This window comes from Hyperolius riggenbachi, chromosome 4 (genome assembly GCF_040937935.1).
Source record: "Hyperolius riggenbachi isolate aHypRig1 chromosome 4, aHypRig1.pri, whole genome shotgun sequence".
NCBI lineage: Eukaryota > Metazoa > Chordata > Amphibia > Anura > Hyperoliidae > Hyperolius > Hyperolius riggenbachi.
This window is the reverse complement of record NC_090649.1, coordinates 3193839-3213605: the sequence shown is the minus strand read 5'-3', so window position 1 is coordinate 3213605 and position 19767 is coordinate 3193839. Positions and strand designations below refer to the sequence as shown.

The 19767-nt window shown below is 52.6% G+C and overlaps 1 protein-coding gene across 2 annotated transcripts in view; it reads right to left on the bottom strand.

Moving 5' to 3' along the window:
- Positions 1-19552, bottom strand: part of TRIM54 (tripartite motif containing 54) — a 115990-nt gene extending 96438 nt beyond the window's left edge. Inside the window, exon 1 of one of the 2 annotated variants that reach the window (XM_068279815.1) lies at positions 18879-19552. In XM_068279815.1, the coding sequence (XP_068135916.1) occupies positions 18879-19046 (168 nt within the window). In that variant the 5' untranslated portion in view covers positions 19047-19552. The remainder of the gene's footprint in view (positions 1-18878) is intronic. The other variant, XM_068279814.1, reaches the window with a different exon arrangement.
- Positions 19553-19767: the final 215 nt, after the last annotated feature.

Sequence of the window (19767 nt, the reverse complement as noted above, 5' to 3'; positions counted from 1 at the left end):
CCATGTACTGTATACCAGTTACTGCCTCCTCCACCCAAATGTATCCTACAGAGAGGAGGCCAGACCCGAGCTCACACCATGTACTGTATACCAGTTACTGCCTCCTCCCTCCACCCAAATGTGTCCTACAGAGAGGAGGCCAGACCTGAGCTCACACCATGTACTGTATACCAGTTACTGCCTCCTCCCTCCACCCAAATGTGTGCTACAGAGAGGAGGCCAGACCCGAGCTCACACCATGTACTGTATACCAGTTACTGCCTCCTCCACCCAAATGTGTCCTACAGAGAGGAGGCCAGACCCGAGCTCACACCATGTGCTGTATACCAGTTACTGCCTCCTCCCTCCACCCAAATGTGTCCTACAGAGAGGAGACCAGACCCGAGCTCACACCATGTACTGTATACCAGTTACTGCCTCCTCCCTCCACCCAAATGTGTCCTACAGAGAGGAGGCCAGACCCGAGCTCACACCATGTACTGTATACCAGTTACTACCTCCACCCAAATGTGTCCTACAGAGGGGAGGCCAGACCCGAGCTCACACCATGTACTGTATACCAGTTACTTCCTCCTCCACCCAAATGTGTCCTACAGAGAGGAGGCCAGACCCGAGCTCACACCATGTACTGTATACCAGTTACTGCCTCCTCCCTCCACCCAAATGTGTCCTACAGAGAGGAGGCCAGACCCGAGCTCACACCGTGTACTGTATACCAGTTACTGCCTCCTCCCTCCCCCCAAATGTGTCCTACAGAGAGGAGACCAGACCCGAGCTCACACCATGTACTGTATACCAGTTACTGCCTCCTCCCTCCACCCAAATGTGACCTACAGAGAGGAGGCCAGACCCGAGCTCACACCATGTACTGTATACCAGTTACTGCCTCCTCCCTCCACCCAAATGTGTCCTACAGAGAGGAGACCAGACCCGAGCTCACACCATGTACTGTATACCAGTTACTGCCTCCTCCCTCCACCCAAATGTGTCCTACAGAGAGGAGGCCAGACCCGAGCTCACACCATGTACTGTATACCAGTTACTGCCTCCTCCCTCCACCCAAATGTGTCCTACAGAGAGGAGACCAGACCCGAGCTCACACCATGTACTGTATACCAGTTACTGCCTCCTCCCTCCACCCAAATGTGTCCTACAGAGAGGAGGCCAGACCCGAGCTCACACCGTGTACTGTATACCAGTTACTGCCTCCTCCCTCCACCCAAATGTGTCCTACAGAGAGGAGGCCAGACCCGAGCTCACACCATGTACTGTATACCAGTTACTGCCTCCTCCCTCCACCCAAATGTGTCCTACAGAGAGGAGGCCAGACCCGAGCTCACACCATGTACTGTATACCAGTTACTGCCTCCTCCCTCCACCCAAATGTGTCCTACAGAGAGGAGGCCAGACCCGAGCTCACACCATGTACTGTATACCAGTTACTACCTCCACCCAAATGTGTCCTACAGAGGGGAGGCCAGACCCGAGCTCACACCATGTACTGTATACCAGTTACTTCCTCCTCCACCCAAATGTGTCCTACAGAGAGGAGGCCAGACCCGAGCTCACACCATGTACTGTATACCAGTTACTGCCTCCTCCCTCCACCCAAATGTGTCCTACAGAGAGGAGGCCAGACCCGAGCTCACACCATGTACTGTATACCAGTTACTGCCTCCTCCCTCCACCCAAATGTGTCCTACAGAGAGGAGACCAGACCCGAGCTCACACCATGTACTGTATACCAGTTACTGCCTCCTCCACCCAAATGTGTCCTACAGAGAGGAGGCCAGACCCGAGCTCACACCATGTACTGTATACCAGTTACTGCCTCCTCCACCCAAATGTGTCCTACAGAGAGGAGGCCAGACCCGAGCTCACACCATGTACTGTATACCAGTTACTGCCTCCTCCACCCAAATGTGTCCTACAGAGAGGAGGCCAGACCCGAGCTCACACCATGTACTGTATACCAGTTACTGCCTCCTCCACCCAAATGTGTCCTACAGAGAGGAGACCAGACCCGAGCTCACACCATGTACTGTATACCAGTTACTGCCTCCTCCACCCAAATGTGTCCTACAGAGAGGAGGCCAGACCCGAGCTCACACCATGTACTGTATACCAGTTACTGCCTCCTCCACCCACCCAAATGTGTCCTACAGAGAGGAGGCCAGACCCGAGCTCACACCATGTACTGTATACCAGTTACTGCCTCCTCCCTCCACCCCAATGTGTCCTACAGAGAGGAGGCCAGACCCGAGCTCACACCATGTACTATATACCAGTTACTGCCTCCTCCCTCCACCCAAATGTGTCCTACAGAGAGGAGGCCAGACCCGAGCTCACACCATGTACTGTATACCAGTTACTGCCTCCTCCCTCCACCCAAATGTATCCTACAGAGAGGAGGCCAGACCCGAGCTCACACCATGTACTGTATACCAGTTACTGCCTCCTCCACCCAAATGTGTCCTACAGAGAGGAGGCCAGACCCGAGCTCACACCATGTACTGTATACCAGTTACTGCCTCCTCCCTCCACCCAAATGTGTCCTACAGAGAGGAGGCCAGACCCGAGCTCACACCATGTACTGTATACCAGTTACTGCCTCCTCCCTCCCCCCAAATGTGTCCTACAGAGAGGAGGCCAGACCCGAGCTCACACCATGTACTGTATACCAGTTACTGCCTCCTCCACCCAAATGTGTCCTACAGAGAGGAGGCCAGACCCGAGCTCACACCATGTACTGTATACCAGTTACTGCCTCCTCCACCCAACTGTGTCCTACAGAGAGGAGGCCAGACCCGAGCTCACACCATGTACTGTATACCAGTTACTGCCTCCTCCACCCAACTGTGTCCTACAGAGAGGAGGCCAGACCCGAGCTCACACCATGTACTGTATACCAGTTACTGCCTCCTCCCTCCACCCAAATGTGTCCTACAGAGAGGAGGCCAGACCCGAGCTCACACCATGTACTGTATACCAGTTACTGCCTCCTCCACCCAAATGTGTCCTACAGAGAGGAGGCCAGACCCGAGCTCACACCATGTACTGTATACCAGTTACTGCCTCCTCCACCCAACTGTGTCCTACAGAGAGGAGGCCAGACCCGAGCTCACACCATGTACTGTATACCAGTTACTGCCTCCTCCACCCAAATGTGTCCTACAGAGAGGAGGCCAGACCCGAGCTCACACCATGTACTGTATACCAGTTACTGCCTCCTCCACCCAAATGTGTCCTACAGAGAGGAGGCCAGACCCGAGCTCACACCATGTACTGTATACCAGTTACTGCCTCCTCCACCCAACTGTGTCCTACAGAGAGGAGGCCAGACCCGAGCTCACACCATGTACTGTATACCAGTTACTGCCTCCTCCCTCCACCCAAATGTGTCCTACAGAGAGGAGGCCAGACCCGAGCTCACACCATGTACTGTATACCAGTTACTGCCTCCTCCACCCAAATGTGTCCTACAGAGAGGAGGCCAGACCCGAGCTCACACCATGTACTGTATACCAGTTACTGCCTCCTCCACCCAACTGTGTCCTACAGAGAGGAGGCCAGACCCGAGCTCACACCATGTACTGTATACCAGTTACTGCCTCCTCCACCCAAATGTGTCCTACAGAGAGGAGGCCAGACCCGAGCTCACACCATGTACTGTATACCAGTTACTGCCTCCTCCACCCAAATGTGTCCTACAGAGAGGAGGCCAGACCCGAGCTCACACCATGTACTGTATACCAGTTACTGCCTCCTCCCTCCACCCAAATGTGTCCTACAGAGAGGAGGCCAGACCCGAGCTCACACCATGTACTGTATACCAGTTACTGCCTCCTCCCTCCACCCAAATGTGTCCTACAGAGAGGAGGCCAGACCCGAGCTCACACCATGTACTGTATACCAGTTACTGCCTCCTCCCTCCACCCAAATGTGTCCTACAGAGAGGAGGCCAGACCCGAGCTCACACCATGTACTATATACCAGTTACTGCCTCCTCCCTCCACCCAAATGTGTCCTACAGAGAGGAGGCCAGACCCGAGCTCACACCATGTACTGTATACCAGTTACTGCCTCCTCCCTCCACCCAAATGTGTCCTACAGAGAGGAGACCAGACCCGAGCTCACACCATGTACTGTATACCAGTTACTGCCTCCTCCACCCAAATGTGTCCTACAGAGAGGAGGCCAGACCCGAGCTCACACCATGTACTGTATACCAGTTAATGCCTCCTCCCTCCACCCAAATGTGTCCTACAGAGAGGAGACCAGACCCGAGCTCACACCATGTACTGTATACCAGTTACTGCCTCCTCCCTCCACCCAAATGTGTCCTACAGAGAGGAGGGAAGACCCGAGCTCACACCATGTACTGTATACCAGTTACTGCCTCCTCCCTCCACCCAAATGTGTCCTACAGAGAGGAGGCCAGACCCGAGCTCACACCATGTACTGTATACCAGTTACTGCCTCCTCCACCCAAATGTGTCCTACAGAGAGGAGGCCAGACCCGAGCTCACACCATGTACTGTATAAAAGGTACTGCCTCCTCCACCCAAATGTGTCCTACAGAGAGGAGGCCAGACCCGAGCTTACACCATGTACTGTATACCAGTTACTGCCTCCTCCCTCCACCCAAATGTGTGCTACAGAGAGGAGGCCAGACCCGAGCTCACACCATGTACTGTACACCAGTTACTGCCTCCTCCCTCCACCCAAATGTGTCCTACAGAGAGGAGGCCAGACCCAAGCTCACACCATGTACTGTATACCAGTTACTGCCTCCTCCCTCCACCCAAATGTGTCCTACAGAGAGGAGTCCAGACCCGAGCTCACACCATGTACTGTATACCAGTTACTGCCTCCTCCCTCCACCCAAATGTTTCCTACAGAGAGGAGGCCAGACCCGAGCTCACACCATGTACTGTATACCAGTTACTGCTCCCTCCACCCAAATGTGTCCTACAGAGAGGAGGCCAGACCCGAGCTCACACCATGTACTGTATACCAGTTACTGCCTCCTCCCTCCACCCAAATGTGTCCTACAGAGAGGAGGCCAGACCCGAGCTCACACCATGTACTGTATACCAGTTACTGCCTCCTCCCTCCACCCAAATGTGTCCTACAGAGAGGAGGCCAGACCCGAGCTCACACCATGTACTGTATACCCGTTACTGCCTCCCCCACCCAAATGTGTCCGACAGAGAGGAGGCCAGACCCGAGCTCACACCATGTACTGTATACCAGTTACTGCCTCCTCCCTCCACCCAAATGTGTCCTACAGAGAGGAGGCCAGACCCGAGCTCACACCATGTACTGTATACCAGTTACTGCCTCCTCCACCCAAATGTGTCCTACAGAGAGGAGACCAGACCCGAGCTCACACCATGTACTGTATACCAGTTACTGCCTCCTCCCTCCACCCAAATGTGTCCTACAGAGAGGAGGCCAGACCCGAGCTCACACCATGTACTGTATACCAGTTACTGCCTCCTCCCTCCACCCAAATGTGTCCTACAGAGAGGAGGCCAGACCCGAGCTCACACCATGTACTGTATACCAGTTACTGCCTCCTCCCTCCACCCAAATGTGTCCTACAGAGAGGAGGCCAGACCCGAGCTCACACCATGTACTGTATACCAGTTACTGCCTCCTCCCTCCACCCAAATGTGTCCTACAGAGAGGAGGCCAGACCCGAGCTCACACCATGTACTGTATACCAGTTACTGCCTCCTCCCTCCACCCAAATGTGTCCTACAGAGAGGAGGCCAGACCCGAGCTCACACCATGTACTGTATACCAGTTACTGCCTCCTCCACCCAAATGTATCCTACAGAGAGGAGGCCAGACCCGAGCTCACACCATGTACTGTATACCAGTTACTGCCTCCTCCCTCCACCCAAATGTGTCCTACAGAGAGGAGGCCAGACCTGAGCTCACACCATGTACTGTATACCAGTTACTGCCTCCTCCCTCCACCCAAATGTGTGCTACAGAGAGGAGGCCAGACCCGAGCTCACACCATGTACTGTATACCAGTTACTGCCTCCTCCACCCAAATGTGTCCTACAGAGAGGAGGCCAGACCCGAGCTCACACCATGTGCTGTATACCAGTTACTGCCTCCTCCCTCCACCCAAATGTGTCCTACAGAGAGGAGACCAGACCCGAGCTCACACCCTGTACTGTATACCAGTTACTGCCTCCTCCCTCCACCCAAATGTGTCCTACAGAGAGGAGGCCAGACCCGAGCTCACACCATGTACTGTATACCAGTTACTGCCTCCTCCCTCCACCCAAATGTGTCCTACAGAGAGGAGGCCAGACCCGAGCTCACACCGTGTACTGTATACCAGTTACTGCCTCCTCCCTCCCCCCAAATGTGTCCTACAGAGAGGAGACCAGACCCGAGCTCACACCATGTACTGTATACCAGTTACTGCCTCCTCCCTCCACCCAAATGTGACCTACAGAGAGGAGGCCAGACCCGAGCTCACACCATGTACTGTATACCAGTTACTGCCTCCTCCCTCCACCCAAATGTGTCCTACAGAGAGGAGACCAGACCCGAGCTCACACCATGTACTGTATACCAGTTACTGCCTCCTCCCTCCACCCAAATGTGTCCTACAGAGAGGAGGCCAGACCCGAGCTCACACCATGTACTGTATACCAGTTACTGCCTCCTCCCTCCACCCAAATGTGTCCTACAGAGAGGAGACCAGACCCGAGCTCACACCATGTACTGTATACCAGTTACTGCCTCCTCCCTCCACCCAAATGTGTCCTACAGAGAGGAGGCCAGACCCGAGCTCACACCGTGTACTGTATACCAGTTACTGCCTCCTCCCTCCACCCAAATGTGTCCTACAGAGAGGAGGCCAGACCCGAGCTCACACCATGTACTGTATACCAGTTACTGCCTCCTCCCTCCACCCAAATGTGTCCTACAGAGAGGAGGCCAGACCCGAGCTCACACCATGTACTGTATACCAGTTACTGCCTCCTCCCTCCACCCAAATGTGTCCTACAGAGAGGAGGCCAGACCCGAGCTCACACCATGTACTGTATACCAGTTACTACCTCCACCCAAATGTGTCCTACAGAGGGGAGGCCAGACCCGAGCTCACACCATGTACTGTATACCAGTTACTTCCTCCTCCACCCAAATGTGTCCTACAGAGAGGAGGCCAGACCCGAGCTCACACCATGTACTGTATACCAGTTACTGCCTCCTCCCTCCACCCAAATGTGTCCTACAGAGAGGAGGCCAGACCCGAGCTCACACCATGTACTGTATACCAGTTACTGCCTCCTCCCTCCACCCAAATGTGTCCTACAGAGAGGAGACCAGACCCGAGCTCACACCATGTACTGTATACCAGTTACTGCCTCCTCCACCCAAATGTGTCCTACAGAGAGGAGGCCAGACCCGAGCTCACACCATGTACTGTATACCAGTTACTGCCTCCTCCACCCAAATGTGTCCTACAGAGAGGAGGCCAGACCCGAGCTCACACCATGTACTGTATACCAGTTACTGCCTCCTCCCTCCACCCAACTGTGTCCTACAGAGAGGAGGCCAGACCCGAGCTCACACCATGTACTGTATACCAGTTCCAAATCCAAATCCAAATCCAAAAAAGCTTTATTGGCAGGACCAAATACATTTAGCATTGCCAAAGCAAAACAAGACAAAACATTAACATGGGGGGGGGGTTTGTGGGAATAGGGAAGGATATAGGGAGTTGGGGTATATAGTCCATAGGTGTGTGGATGATGTAAGGGGCAGCATGGGGGACTGGGATATACAGTCCATAGGGGGGTATTGGGGGGGAATACAGTCCATGTGGTATCATGTTCCTCTCAGTTGGTGGCAGGCTGTGACATATCGGGCAGCTATTTGCACGGTTGTTTCCTCCTCCCCCAGTAGGATGTAGAGTTTCCGCTCCTCATCTGTGGAGGTAAAATCCTGGATGTGGGCGGAGAGTCTCTGGAAGTGGGCGGTCCTCACAGGTGCATATTTGCTGCAGTGTAGCAGGAAGTGGGCCTCATCCTCCAAGACCTCCTGGTCGCATTGTCTGCACAGTCTCTCCTCCCGGGGCTTCCATGTCTGTCTGTGCCGCCCTGTCTCTATCTCCAGGCTGTGGGCACTCAGACGGTACAAACTCAAGACCTGTCTGTCTTTGTGGTGATGTAGCCTCCCCAGATATGGAGCCATTGTGTACTCCCTCTGTAGTGATTGATAGACAGCGAGTTTCTTGGAATTCTTTATGTCACTTCTCCATTCCTCTATGTATCGTTCCTTGCAGCTTTCTATAGTCTGTTTTATTTGGGCTTTTGTCAGCCTGTGTTGGTGGCCTTGGCTGGGCTGGCTGCTGATGCTTTGCTTGAGAGCGCGTGGTATGGCCTCGCCCCCCTGGCTCAGTGAGGCTTTATGGTGGTAAGTGCTGGGGTTGCTGCTCTGTATATGCGCCCAGTATGAGAGTGCCCTCTGCTGGATAGTAAGCCATAGTGGGAACCTGCCTAGCTCTGCCCGGCAAGCTGAGTTTGAAGTGCTTCGATGGACTTGGAGGAGATACTTGCAGAACTCTAGATGGAAGATTTCTGTTGGGCTGGAGTCCCATTTTGATTGGTCAGGGTAGGTGACCGGGCCCCATACCTCACTGCTATAGAGCAGGATTGGGGTGATGATGCTGTCGAATATCTTTGCCCACACTCTCACTGGTGGTTTTAGGTGGTAAAGCTGTCTTCTGATGGCATAAAATGTTCTGCGGGCTTTGTCTTTCAGGGCCTGTACTGCTGGTTTAAAGCTTCCTGATTGGTTGATCTCCAGCCCCAGGTAGGTGTAGCTGTTAGTGGACACCAGTGGGGAGCCATTTAATATAAATGAGGAGGTAGGGGTTTTATTTCCATTCTTCCTCTGGAACACCATCACTTTTGTCTTCTTTGGGTTGATGGGCAGTGCCCATGTGGTACAGAAAGTCTCCAATACTGACAGGCTGTCCTGTAGTCCTTTCTCTGTTGGGGAGAGCAGCACAAGGTCATCTGCATACAGCAGGAACTTCACCTCACGGTCATGCAGGAGGAGGCCTGGAGCTGGGAAGGATTCCAGGGCTACAGCCAGTTGGTTAATGTATATGTTAAAGAGTGTTGGGCTCAGACTGCAGCCCTGCCTGACTCCTCGACCCTGCTTGAAGAACGCACTTCTCTTCCCATCTACTTTCACACTGCATTGGTTCCCAGTATATGAACTCTTGATGACATCATAGGTTTTTCCTCCTATTCCACTCTCTAGGAGTTTTAGGAAAAGGCCTGGGTGCCACACTGAGTCAAACGCCTTCTTAAAATCAACAAAGCAAGCGTGTATTTTGCCACGTGAGTTGTGGACATGGGTCTTGATGAGGCTGTGCAGTGTGTAGATGTGGTCGGTTGTGCGGTGGTTTGGCATGAACCCGGCTTGGCTTTTGCTGAGTACGTCCTGCTGTGTGAGGAAGGAGAGGATCCTCTTATTGATGATGCTGTTAAACAGTTTCCCCAGTGTGCTGCTGACACAGATTCCTCTGTAGTTTGCTGGATCATATCTGTCTCCATTCTTGTAGATGGGTGTTATGAGGCCTTCACTCCAGGCCTGAGGAAAGGAGCCCGCCCTCAGGATAAGGTTGAATAGTCTTGCAAGTGCCTCATGTATGTCCGGGGGGCTGTATTTGATCATCTCTGGCAGGATGCCATCGGTACCGCTAGCCTTCTTACATTTTATCAGCTTTGTTCTTTCTCTTATTTCCTGCACCGTGATTGGTGTATCCAGAGGGTTTTGAAAGTCCTTGATTGTCTCCTCCATGTCCTTCAGTTTTGCAGTTATTTGTTTTTGCTCCAGGGTTTGGGCATTTTCTGGGATGTCTTTGTAGAGGTTCCTGAAGTAGTGGAGCCAGATGTGGCCATTTTGGATATGAAGAGGGCTTTTTTTAGGCTTTGCACCGATATGGTTCCAGGTCTCCCAGAATGAGTTGTCTTGGAGGGAGTCCTCCAGCTGTTGGAGTTTGTGGGAGATGTGGCTCTGTTTTTTCTGCCTGAGGGTGTCTTTGTATTGTCTCTGTAGGTGGTCATGGGTTTCCCTTAGGTCTCGGTCCCGGTCTCGGTCTCGGTCCCGAGCTCACACCATGTACTGTATACCAGTTACTGCCTCCTCCCTCCACCCAAATGTGTCCTACAGAGAGGAGACCAGACCCGAGCTCACACCATGTACTGTATACCAGTTACTGCCTCCTCCACCCAAATGTGTCCTACAGAGAGGAGGCCAGACCCGAGCTCACACCATGTACTGTATACCAGTTACTGCCTCCTCCACCCAACTGTGTCCTACAGAGAGGAGGCCAGACCCGAGCTCACACCATGTACTGTATACCAGTTACTGCCTCCTCCGTCCACCCAAATGTGTCCTACAGAGAGGAGGCCAGACCCGAGCTCACACCATGTACTGTATACCAGTTACTGCCTCCTCCCTCCACCCAAATGTGTCCTACAGAGAGGAGGCCAGACCCGAGCTCACACCATGTACTGTATACCAGTTACTGCCTCCTCCACCCAAATGTGTCCTACAGAGAGGAGGCAAGACCCGAGCTCACACCATGTACTGTATACCAGTTACTGCCTCCTCCCTCCACCCAAATGTGTCCTACAGAGAGGAGACCAGACCCGAGCTCACACCATGTGCTGTATACCAGTTACTGCCTCCTCCCTCCACCCAAATGTGTCCTACAGAGAGGAGGCCAGACCCGAGCGCACACCATGTACTGTATACCAGTTACTGCTTCCTCCACCCAAATGTGTCCTACAGGGAGGAGGCCAGACCCGAGCTCACACCATGTGCTGTATACCAGTTACTGCCTCCTCCCTCCACCCAAATGTGTCCTACAGAGAGGAGGCCAGACCCGAGCTCACACCATGTACTGTATACCAGTTACTGCTTCCTCCACCCAAATGTGTCCTACAGGGAGGAGGCCAGACCCGAGCTCACACCATATACTGTATACCAGTTACTGCCTCCTCCCTCCACCCAAATGTGTCCTACAGAGAGGAGGCCAGACCCGAGCTTACACCATGTACTGTATACCAGTTACTGCCTCCTCCCTCCACCCAAATGTGTCCTACAGAGAGGAGGCCAGACCCGAGCTCACACCATGTACTGTATACCAGTTACTGCCTCCTCCCTCCACCCAAATGTGTCCTACAGGGAGGAGGCCAGACCCGAGCTCACACCATGTACTGTATACCAGTTACTGCCTCCTCCACCCAAATGTGTCCTACAGAGAGGAGGCCAGACCCGAGCTCACACCATGTACTGTATACCAGTTACTGCCTCCTCCACCCAAATGTGTCCTACAGAGAGGAGGCCAGACACGAGCTCACACCATGTACTGTATACCAGTTACTGCCTCCTCCCTCCACCCAAATGTGTCCTACAGAGAGGAGGCCAGACACGAGCTCACACCATGTACTGTATACCAGTTACTGCCTCCTCCCTCCACCCAAATGTGTCCTACAGAGAGGAGACCAGACCCGAGCTCACATCATGTACTGTATACCAGTTACTGCCTCCTCCACCCAAATGTATCCTACAGAGAGGAGGCCAGACCCGAGCTCACACCATGTACTGTATACCAGTTACTGCCTCCACCCAAATGTGTCCTACAGAGAGGAGGCCAGACCCGAGCTCACACCATGTACTGTATACCAGTTACTGCCTCCTCCCTCCACCCAAATGTGTCCTACAGAGAGGAGGCCAGACCCGAGCTCACACCATGTACTGTATACCAGTTACTGCCTCCTCCCTCCACCCAAATGTGTCCTACAGAGAGGAGGCCAGACCCGAGCTCACACCATGTACTGTATACCAGTTACTGCCTCCTCCCTCCACCCAAATGTGTCCTACAGAGAGGAGGCCAGACCCGAGCTCACACCATGTACTGTATACCAGTTACTGCCTCCTCCCTCCACCCAAATGTGTCCTACAGAGAGGAGGCCAGACCCGAGCTCACACCATGTACTGTATACCAGTTACTGCCTCCTCCCTCCACCCAAATGTGTCCTACAGAGAGGAGGCCAGACCCGAGCTCACACCATGTACTGTATACCAGTTACTGCCTCCTCCACCCAAATGTGTCCTACAGAGAGGAGGCCAGACCCGAGCTCTCACCATGTACTGTATACCAGTTACTGCCTCCTCCACCCAAATGTGTCCTACAGAGAGGAGGCCAGACCCGAGCTCACACCATGTACTGTATACCAGTTACTGCCTCCTCCACCCAAATGTATCCTACAGAGAGGAGGCCAGACCCGAGCTCACACCATGTACTGTATACCAGTTACTGCCTCCTCCCTCCACCCAAATGTGTCCTACAGAGAGGAGACCAGACCCGAGCTCACACCATGTACTGTATACCAGTTACTGCCTCCTCCCTCCACCCAAATGTGTCCTACAGAGAGGAGGCCAGACCCGAGCTCACACCATGTACTGTACACCAGTTACTGCCTCCTCCCTCCACCCAAATGTATCCTACAGAGAGGAGGCCAGACCCGAGCTCACACCATGTACTGTATACCAGTTACTGCCTCCCTCCACCCAAATGTGTCCTACAGAGAGGAGGCCAGACCCAAGCTCACACCATGTACTGTATACCAGTTACTGCCTCCTGCCTCCACCCAAATGTGTCCTACAGAGAGGAGGCCAGACCCGAGCTCACACCATGTACTGTACACCAGTTACTGCCTCCTCCCTCCACCCAAATGTGTCCTACAGAGAGGAGACCAGACCCGAGCTCACACCATGTACTGTATACCAGTTACTGCCTCCTCCCTCCACCCAAATGTGTCCTACAGAGAGGAGGCCAGACCCGAGCTCACACCATGTACTGTATACCAGTTACTACCTCCCTCCACCCAAATGTGTCCTACAGAGAGGAGACCAGACCCGAGCTCACACCATGTACTGTATACCAGTTACTGCCTCCTCCCTCCACCCAAATGTGTCCTACAGAGAGGAGGCCAGACCCGAGCTCACACCATGTACTGTACACCAGTTACTGCCTCCTCCCTCCACCCAAATGTGTCCTACAGAGAGGAGACCAGACCCGAGCTCACACCATGTACAGTATACCAGTTACTGCCTCCTCCCTCCACCCAAATGTGTCCTACAGAGAGGAGACCAGACCCGAGCTCACACCATGTACTGTATACCAGTTACTGCCTCCTCCACCCAACTGTGTCCTACAGAGAGGAGGCCAGACCCGAGCTCACACCATGTACTGTATACCAGTTACTGCCTCCTCCGTCCACCCAAATGTGTCCTACAGAGAGGAGGCCAGACCCGAGCTCACACCATGTACTGTATACCAGTTACTGCCTCCTCCCTCCACCCAAATGTGTCCTACAGAGAGGAGGCCAGACCCGAGCTCACACCATGTACTGTATACCAGTTACTGCCTCCTCCACCCAAATGTGTCCTACAGAGAGGAGGCCAGACCCGAGCTCACACCATGTACTGTATACCAGTTACTGCCTCCTCCCTCCACCCAAATGTGTCCTACAGAGAGGAGACCAGACCCGAGCTCACACCATGTGCTGTATACCAGTTACTGCCTCCTCCCTCCACCCAAATGTGTCCTACAGAGAGGAGGCCAGACCCGAGCGCACACCATGTACTGTATACCAGTTACTGCTTCCTCCACCCAAATGTGTCCTACAGGGAGGAGGCCAGACCCGAGCTCACACCATGTGCTGTATACCAGTTACTGCCTCCTCCCTCCACCCAAATGTGTCCTACAGAGAGGAGGCCAGACCCGAGCTCACACCATGTACTGTATACCAGTTACTGCTTCCTCCACCCAAATGTGTCCTACAGGGAGGAGGCCAGACCCGAGCTCACACCATATACTGTATACCAGTTACTGCCTCCTCCCTCCACCCAAATGTGTCCTACAGAGAGGAGGCCAGACCCGAGCTTACACCATGTACTGTATACCAGTTACTGCCTCCTCCCTCCACCCAAATGTGTCCTACAGAGAGGAGGCCAGACCCGAGCTCACACCATGTACTGTATACCAGTTACTGCCTCCTCCCTCCACCCAAATGTGTCCTACAGGGAGGAGGCCAGACCCGAGCTCACACCATGTACTGTATACCAGTTACTGCCTCCTCCACCCAAATGTGTCCTACAGAGAGGAGGCCAGACCCGAGCTCACACCATGTACTGTATACCAGTTACTGCCTCCTCCACCCAAATGTGTCCTACAGAGAGGAGGCCAGACCCGAGCTCACACCATGTACTGTATACCAGTTACTGCCTCCTCCCTCCACCCAAATGTGTCCTACAGAGAGGAGGCCAGACACGAGCTCACACCATGTACTGTATACCAGTTACTGCCTCCTCCCTCCACCCAAATGTGTCCTACAGAGAGGAGACCAGACCCGAGCTCACATCATGTACTGTATACCAGTTACTGCCTCCTCCACCCAAATGTATCCTACAGAGAGGAGGCCAGACCCGAGCTCACACCATGTACTGTATACCAGTTACTGCCTCCACCCAAATGTGTCCTACAGAGAGGAGGCCAGACCCGAGCTCACACCATGTACTGTATACCAGTTACTGCCTCCTCCCTCCACCCAAATGTGTCCTACAGAGAGGAGGCCAGACCCGAGCTCACACCATGTACTGTATACCAGTTACTGCCTCCTCCCTCCACCCAAATGTGTCCTACAGAGAGGAGGCCAGACCCGAGCTCACACCATGTACTGTATACCAGTTACTGCCTCCTCCCTCCACCCAAATGTGTCCTACAGAGAGGAGGCCAGACCCGAGCTCACACCATGTACTGTATACCAGTTACTGCCTCCTCCCTCCACCCAAATGTGTCCTACAGAGAGGAGGCCAGACCCGAGCTCACACCATGTACTGTATACCAGTTACTGCCTCCTCCCTCCACCCAAATGTGTCCTACAGAGAGGAGGCCAGACCCGAGCTCACACCATGTACTGTATACCAGTTACTGCCTCCTCCACCCAAATGTGTCCTACAGAGAGGAGGCCAGACCCGAGCTCTCACCATGTACTGTATACCAGTTACTGCCTCCTCCACCCAAATGTGTCCTACAGAGAGGAGGCCAGACCCGAGCTCACACCATGTACTGTATACCAGTTACTGCCTCCTCCACCCAAATGTATCCTACAGAGAGGAGGCCAGACCCGAGCTCACACCATGTACTGTATACCAGTTACTGCCTCCTCCCTCCACCCAAATGTGTCCTACAGAGAGGAGACCAGACCCGAGCTCACACCATGTACTGTATACCAGTTACTGCCTCCTCCCTCCACCCAAATGTGTCCTACAGAGAGGAGGCCAGACCCGAGCTCACACCATGTACTGTACACCAGTTACTGCCTCCTCCCTCCACCCAAATGTATCCTACAGAGAGGAGGCCAGACCCGAGCTCACACCATGTACTGTATACCAGTTACTGCCTCCCTCCACCCAAATGTGTCCTACAGAGAGGAGGCCAGACCCAAGCTCACACCATGTACTGTATACCAGTTACTGCCTCCTGCCTCCACCCAAATGTGTCCTACAGAGAGGAGGCCAGACCCGAGCTCACACCATGTACTGTACACCAGTTACTGCCTCCTCCCTCCACCCAAATGTGTCCTACAGAGAGGAGACCAGACCCGAGCTCACACCATGTACTGTATACCAGTTACTGCCTCCTCCCTCCACCCAAATGTGTCCTACAGAGAGGAGGCCAGACCCGAGCTCACACCATGTACTGTATACCAGTTACTACCTCCCTCCACCCAAATGTGTCCTACAGAGAGGAGACCAGACCCGAGCTCACACCATGTACTGTATACCAGTTACTGCCTCCTCCCTCCACCCAAATGTGTCCTACAGAGAGGAGGCCAGACCCGAGCTCACACCATGTACTGTACACCAGTTACTGCCTCCTCCCTCCACCCAAATGTGTCCTACAGAGAGGAGACCAGACCCGAGCTCACACCATGTACAGTATACCAGTTACTGCCTCCTCCCTCCACCCAAATGTGTCCTACAGAGAGGAGACCAGACCCGAGCTCACACCATGTACTGTATACCAGTTACTGCCTCCTCCCTCCACCCAAATGTGTCCTACAGAGAGGAGGGAAGACCCGAGCTCACACCATGTACTGTATACCAGTTACTGCCTCCTCCACCCAAATGTGTCCTACAGAGAGGAGGCCAGACCCGAGCTCACACCATGTACTGTATACCAGTTACTGCCTCCTCCCTCCACCCAAATGTGTCCTACAGAGAGGAGGCCAGACCCGAGCTCACACCATGTACTGTACACCAGTTACTGCCTCCTCCCTCCACCCAAATGTGTTCTACAGAGAGGAGGCCAGACCCGAGCTCACACCATGTACTGTACACCAGTTACTGCCTCCCCCACCCCAAATGTGTCCTACAGAGAGGAGGCCAGACCCGAGTTCACACCGTGTACTGTATACCAGTTACTGCCTCCTCCACCCTAATCCATGATAAATAAGAATTTTATCGAGTCCGTATCTGTGCTTCACCCAAACAGACAACCCTCACCGGTGAAATATCACTGGACAACGTAATTCATTCACAGTGACTGGCAGCATTCCTCAGGGGGGTGGCAGAAAACATCACATGCCTGGAGTGACACAGCATGTCCGTATAACATAGCCGTCAGTGTCAGTTGATCCTGTCTGCGGCAGACACATTGCCTGGGAGATCTGAGGAAACATGGCCGACCACCCTGCCCTCACCAGCTCTGTGACGTCATGTATAAACATACTCAGCCAGCAATAAGGCAAATGCACCTTACAGCCCACCTGACTGGCTGAATCACACACCAGAAACAAGCATGCAGCCAGTCACACATCAGTCAGGGCATCTGATATGCTGCATGCTTGTTCAGGGGCTGTGGCTAAAGGTATAAAAGGCAGAGGAGCAGCAGCAGGACAGCCAGGTAATCTGCATTGTTTACTAGAAAAGAAATATGGCAGCCTTCCTATCCCTCTCTCTGCAGGGGTCCTTTTAAGATTACAGTTTATTCTGGGATGGTGTTGAGCCAAAATTTTAGTAATTTCGTGTTTCCTTAAATACGGATGCGAATTTTGCTGCTACGAGACGTATTCGTAATTTCCATTCAAACAATAATTCAAAATTCCATAAGCGAAATTTCGGTTTCGTAATTTTGTGTTTAGGGCAAAATTGAGTAATTTCATGTTTTCTATAGAAACAAAGTTATTTTCATAACGAAAATGGACGTAATTTTCTTTCTAATAGTAATCATGCACATTTAGGTAATGACTAAACTCATTGATTGCAATTACTGATAATGCAAAGGCCCCTGCAAGTGCTGTCACTTTAAATATATCAGGAGGCTCTATCTGCAGTCACTTCTATGACAGGTGCTCTTTGCCAAGGTGCACTTAGTGGTCATCCATGCTGACACTAGGTTTTGGGCCTTGCAATATCTGATAATGCAAAGGTCCCTGTAAGTGCTGTCACTTTAAATGTATCAGGATGCTTTACCTGCCTCCATTTCTATGACAGGTGCTCTTTGTCAAGGTGCACTTAGCTGTCATGCATGCTGAGACACTTGGTTTTGGGCCTTGCAATATCTGATAATGCAAAGGTCCCTGCATGTGCTGTCACTTTAAATGCATCAGGAGGCACTACCTGCAGCCACTTCTAAGACAGGTGCTCTTTGTCAAGGTGCACTTAGCGGTCATGCATGCTGAGACACTCGGTTTTGGGCCTTGCAATATCTGATAATGCAAAGGTCCCTGCATGTGCTGTCACTTTAAATGTGGAGGCTCTGGACTGGAACACAATTTCGAGAACTGCCGAATTTCCATGTTAAACACGAAATTCTGATTTGTTTGTGTTACGTATAAGATAATAATTACGAAAAACGATCAGAATTACGAAATTCCCCATAAATGCAAAATTTCACGTAATTTCGTAACATTTGCGATATTTCGATTATGGACGGAATGGTAATTTCACGAACTACGCACAATTTCACGTATTGGTAATTAGATCATTCCGCTCATCGCTGTTCTGGGATAATCTCGTTTGGAAAGTGCTGAACATGTGTTTTGCAGACAGACCATATGAAAGTCATTTTTTCTTCAGAGTTTTTTGTCCTAAGTGGTATTTTCAAACTTGTCAATAAAATGCGTATAAAATCATCAGCAAGCAAGAAAATAGTTCAAATCGTTTTGCTAGCACTTTGTTCCTACTTGTTGGTATTTTTCCAATTACAAAGTGCTGGAAAATTATTCTAAATAAAAGATGATAGATTATCTCCTGGGAGAAAACTCAGGAGAAGTTTATTGCCTACGGGCCAAGGAGGGAAGTAACTAATGAGAAGGATGTACACTGCATATTATTATCGTTATTATAGTATTTTCTGCCTTTCCTGCGCACTCCTCAGAGGTGATTCTGTCACTTCCTGTGCAGACAGGAAGTCGCTCTAAAGAGGACAGACTCAACAACAGCTACAAAAAGGAAGCTTTTAGTAGGAGGAGGAAGTGTTGGACCCTTCTTTGATTTGTTTCCCCCACTTCCTCTTCCTGGACTGGTTACAGCTGATGGGATTCAGGAAGAGGAAGTGGCAGATACTCATCCCAGCAGGAACACAGACAGCCGCAACAGCCCAACGGAGTTTCCAGCCCCTTTCTACACACTCTGGCCTCCCTGGAAGGTGACTGAGTATTGGCAGCGGGGTCAGGACTGGACCTGAGATGACATCACGCAGTATCATCATTCCCAGTCCCCTCCCCCACGGACCGGCTCCGCCATACCTGGAAGATGTCGTTGGCGCACTTTCGGCACAGGTTGTGCTGGCACGGCAGGATGACCACAGGCTTGGTGAACATCTCCAGGCAGATGGGACAGATCAGCTGCTTCTCCAGGTTGTCCATGGTCTGTGTATCCCCCCCTAAAGTCTTGAAACCCACCGCAAAATTCATCCCCTTGCCGGACACAATCCACCTAGTCCTAGCAGTGCGGTCACTCCAGCGGGTCAGCAAGTCACAGCAGTGCGGTCACTCCAGCGGGTCAGCAAGTCACAGCAGTGCGGTCACTCCAGCGGGTCAGCAAGTCACAGCAGTGCAGTCACTCCAGCGGGTCAGCAAGTCACAGCAGTGCGGTCAGTGGGCCACCTAGTCACAGCAGTGCAGTCACTCCTACAGATCACAGCAGTGCGGTCGCTCCTACAGATCACAGCAGTACGGTCGCTCCTACAGATCACAGCAGTGCGGTCACTCCAGCAGATCACAGCAGTGCGGTCGCTCCAACAGATCACAGCAGTGCGGTCCAGCAGGCTCGGAGGTTTTGCCGCGGCCAAGAGATGGACAAATTCAGAGGGACTTATCAAACTCTGCAGGAGGGTTTAACCCCTGCCCTGCCGGGGGGACACCATGCTCCGGACCCTCTCCCTGGTGAGCCAGGCCCACCGCCCAGACAGGGTTAAGCTGAGGCAGGAGGGGGCCGAGGGGGGCATTCCTGGGGGTATTTTTAGCTTGTGGATAAGGATGGACAGCGAGGGGAGGAGGAGGAGGGTGCAGCTGTCACACACAGCAGGTGACACTGACTCACACAATGACTGTCACAAATAACAAAGACAGAAATATACGTCCAGGTCCCCAGACAATCCACGGTGACATGCATTATTATACAGACGTGTCATAT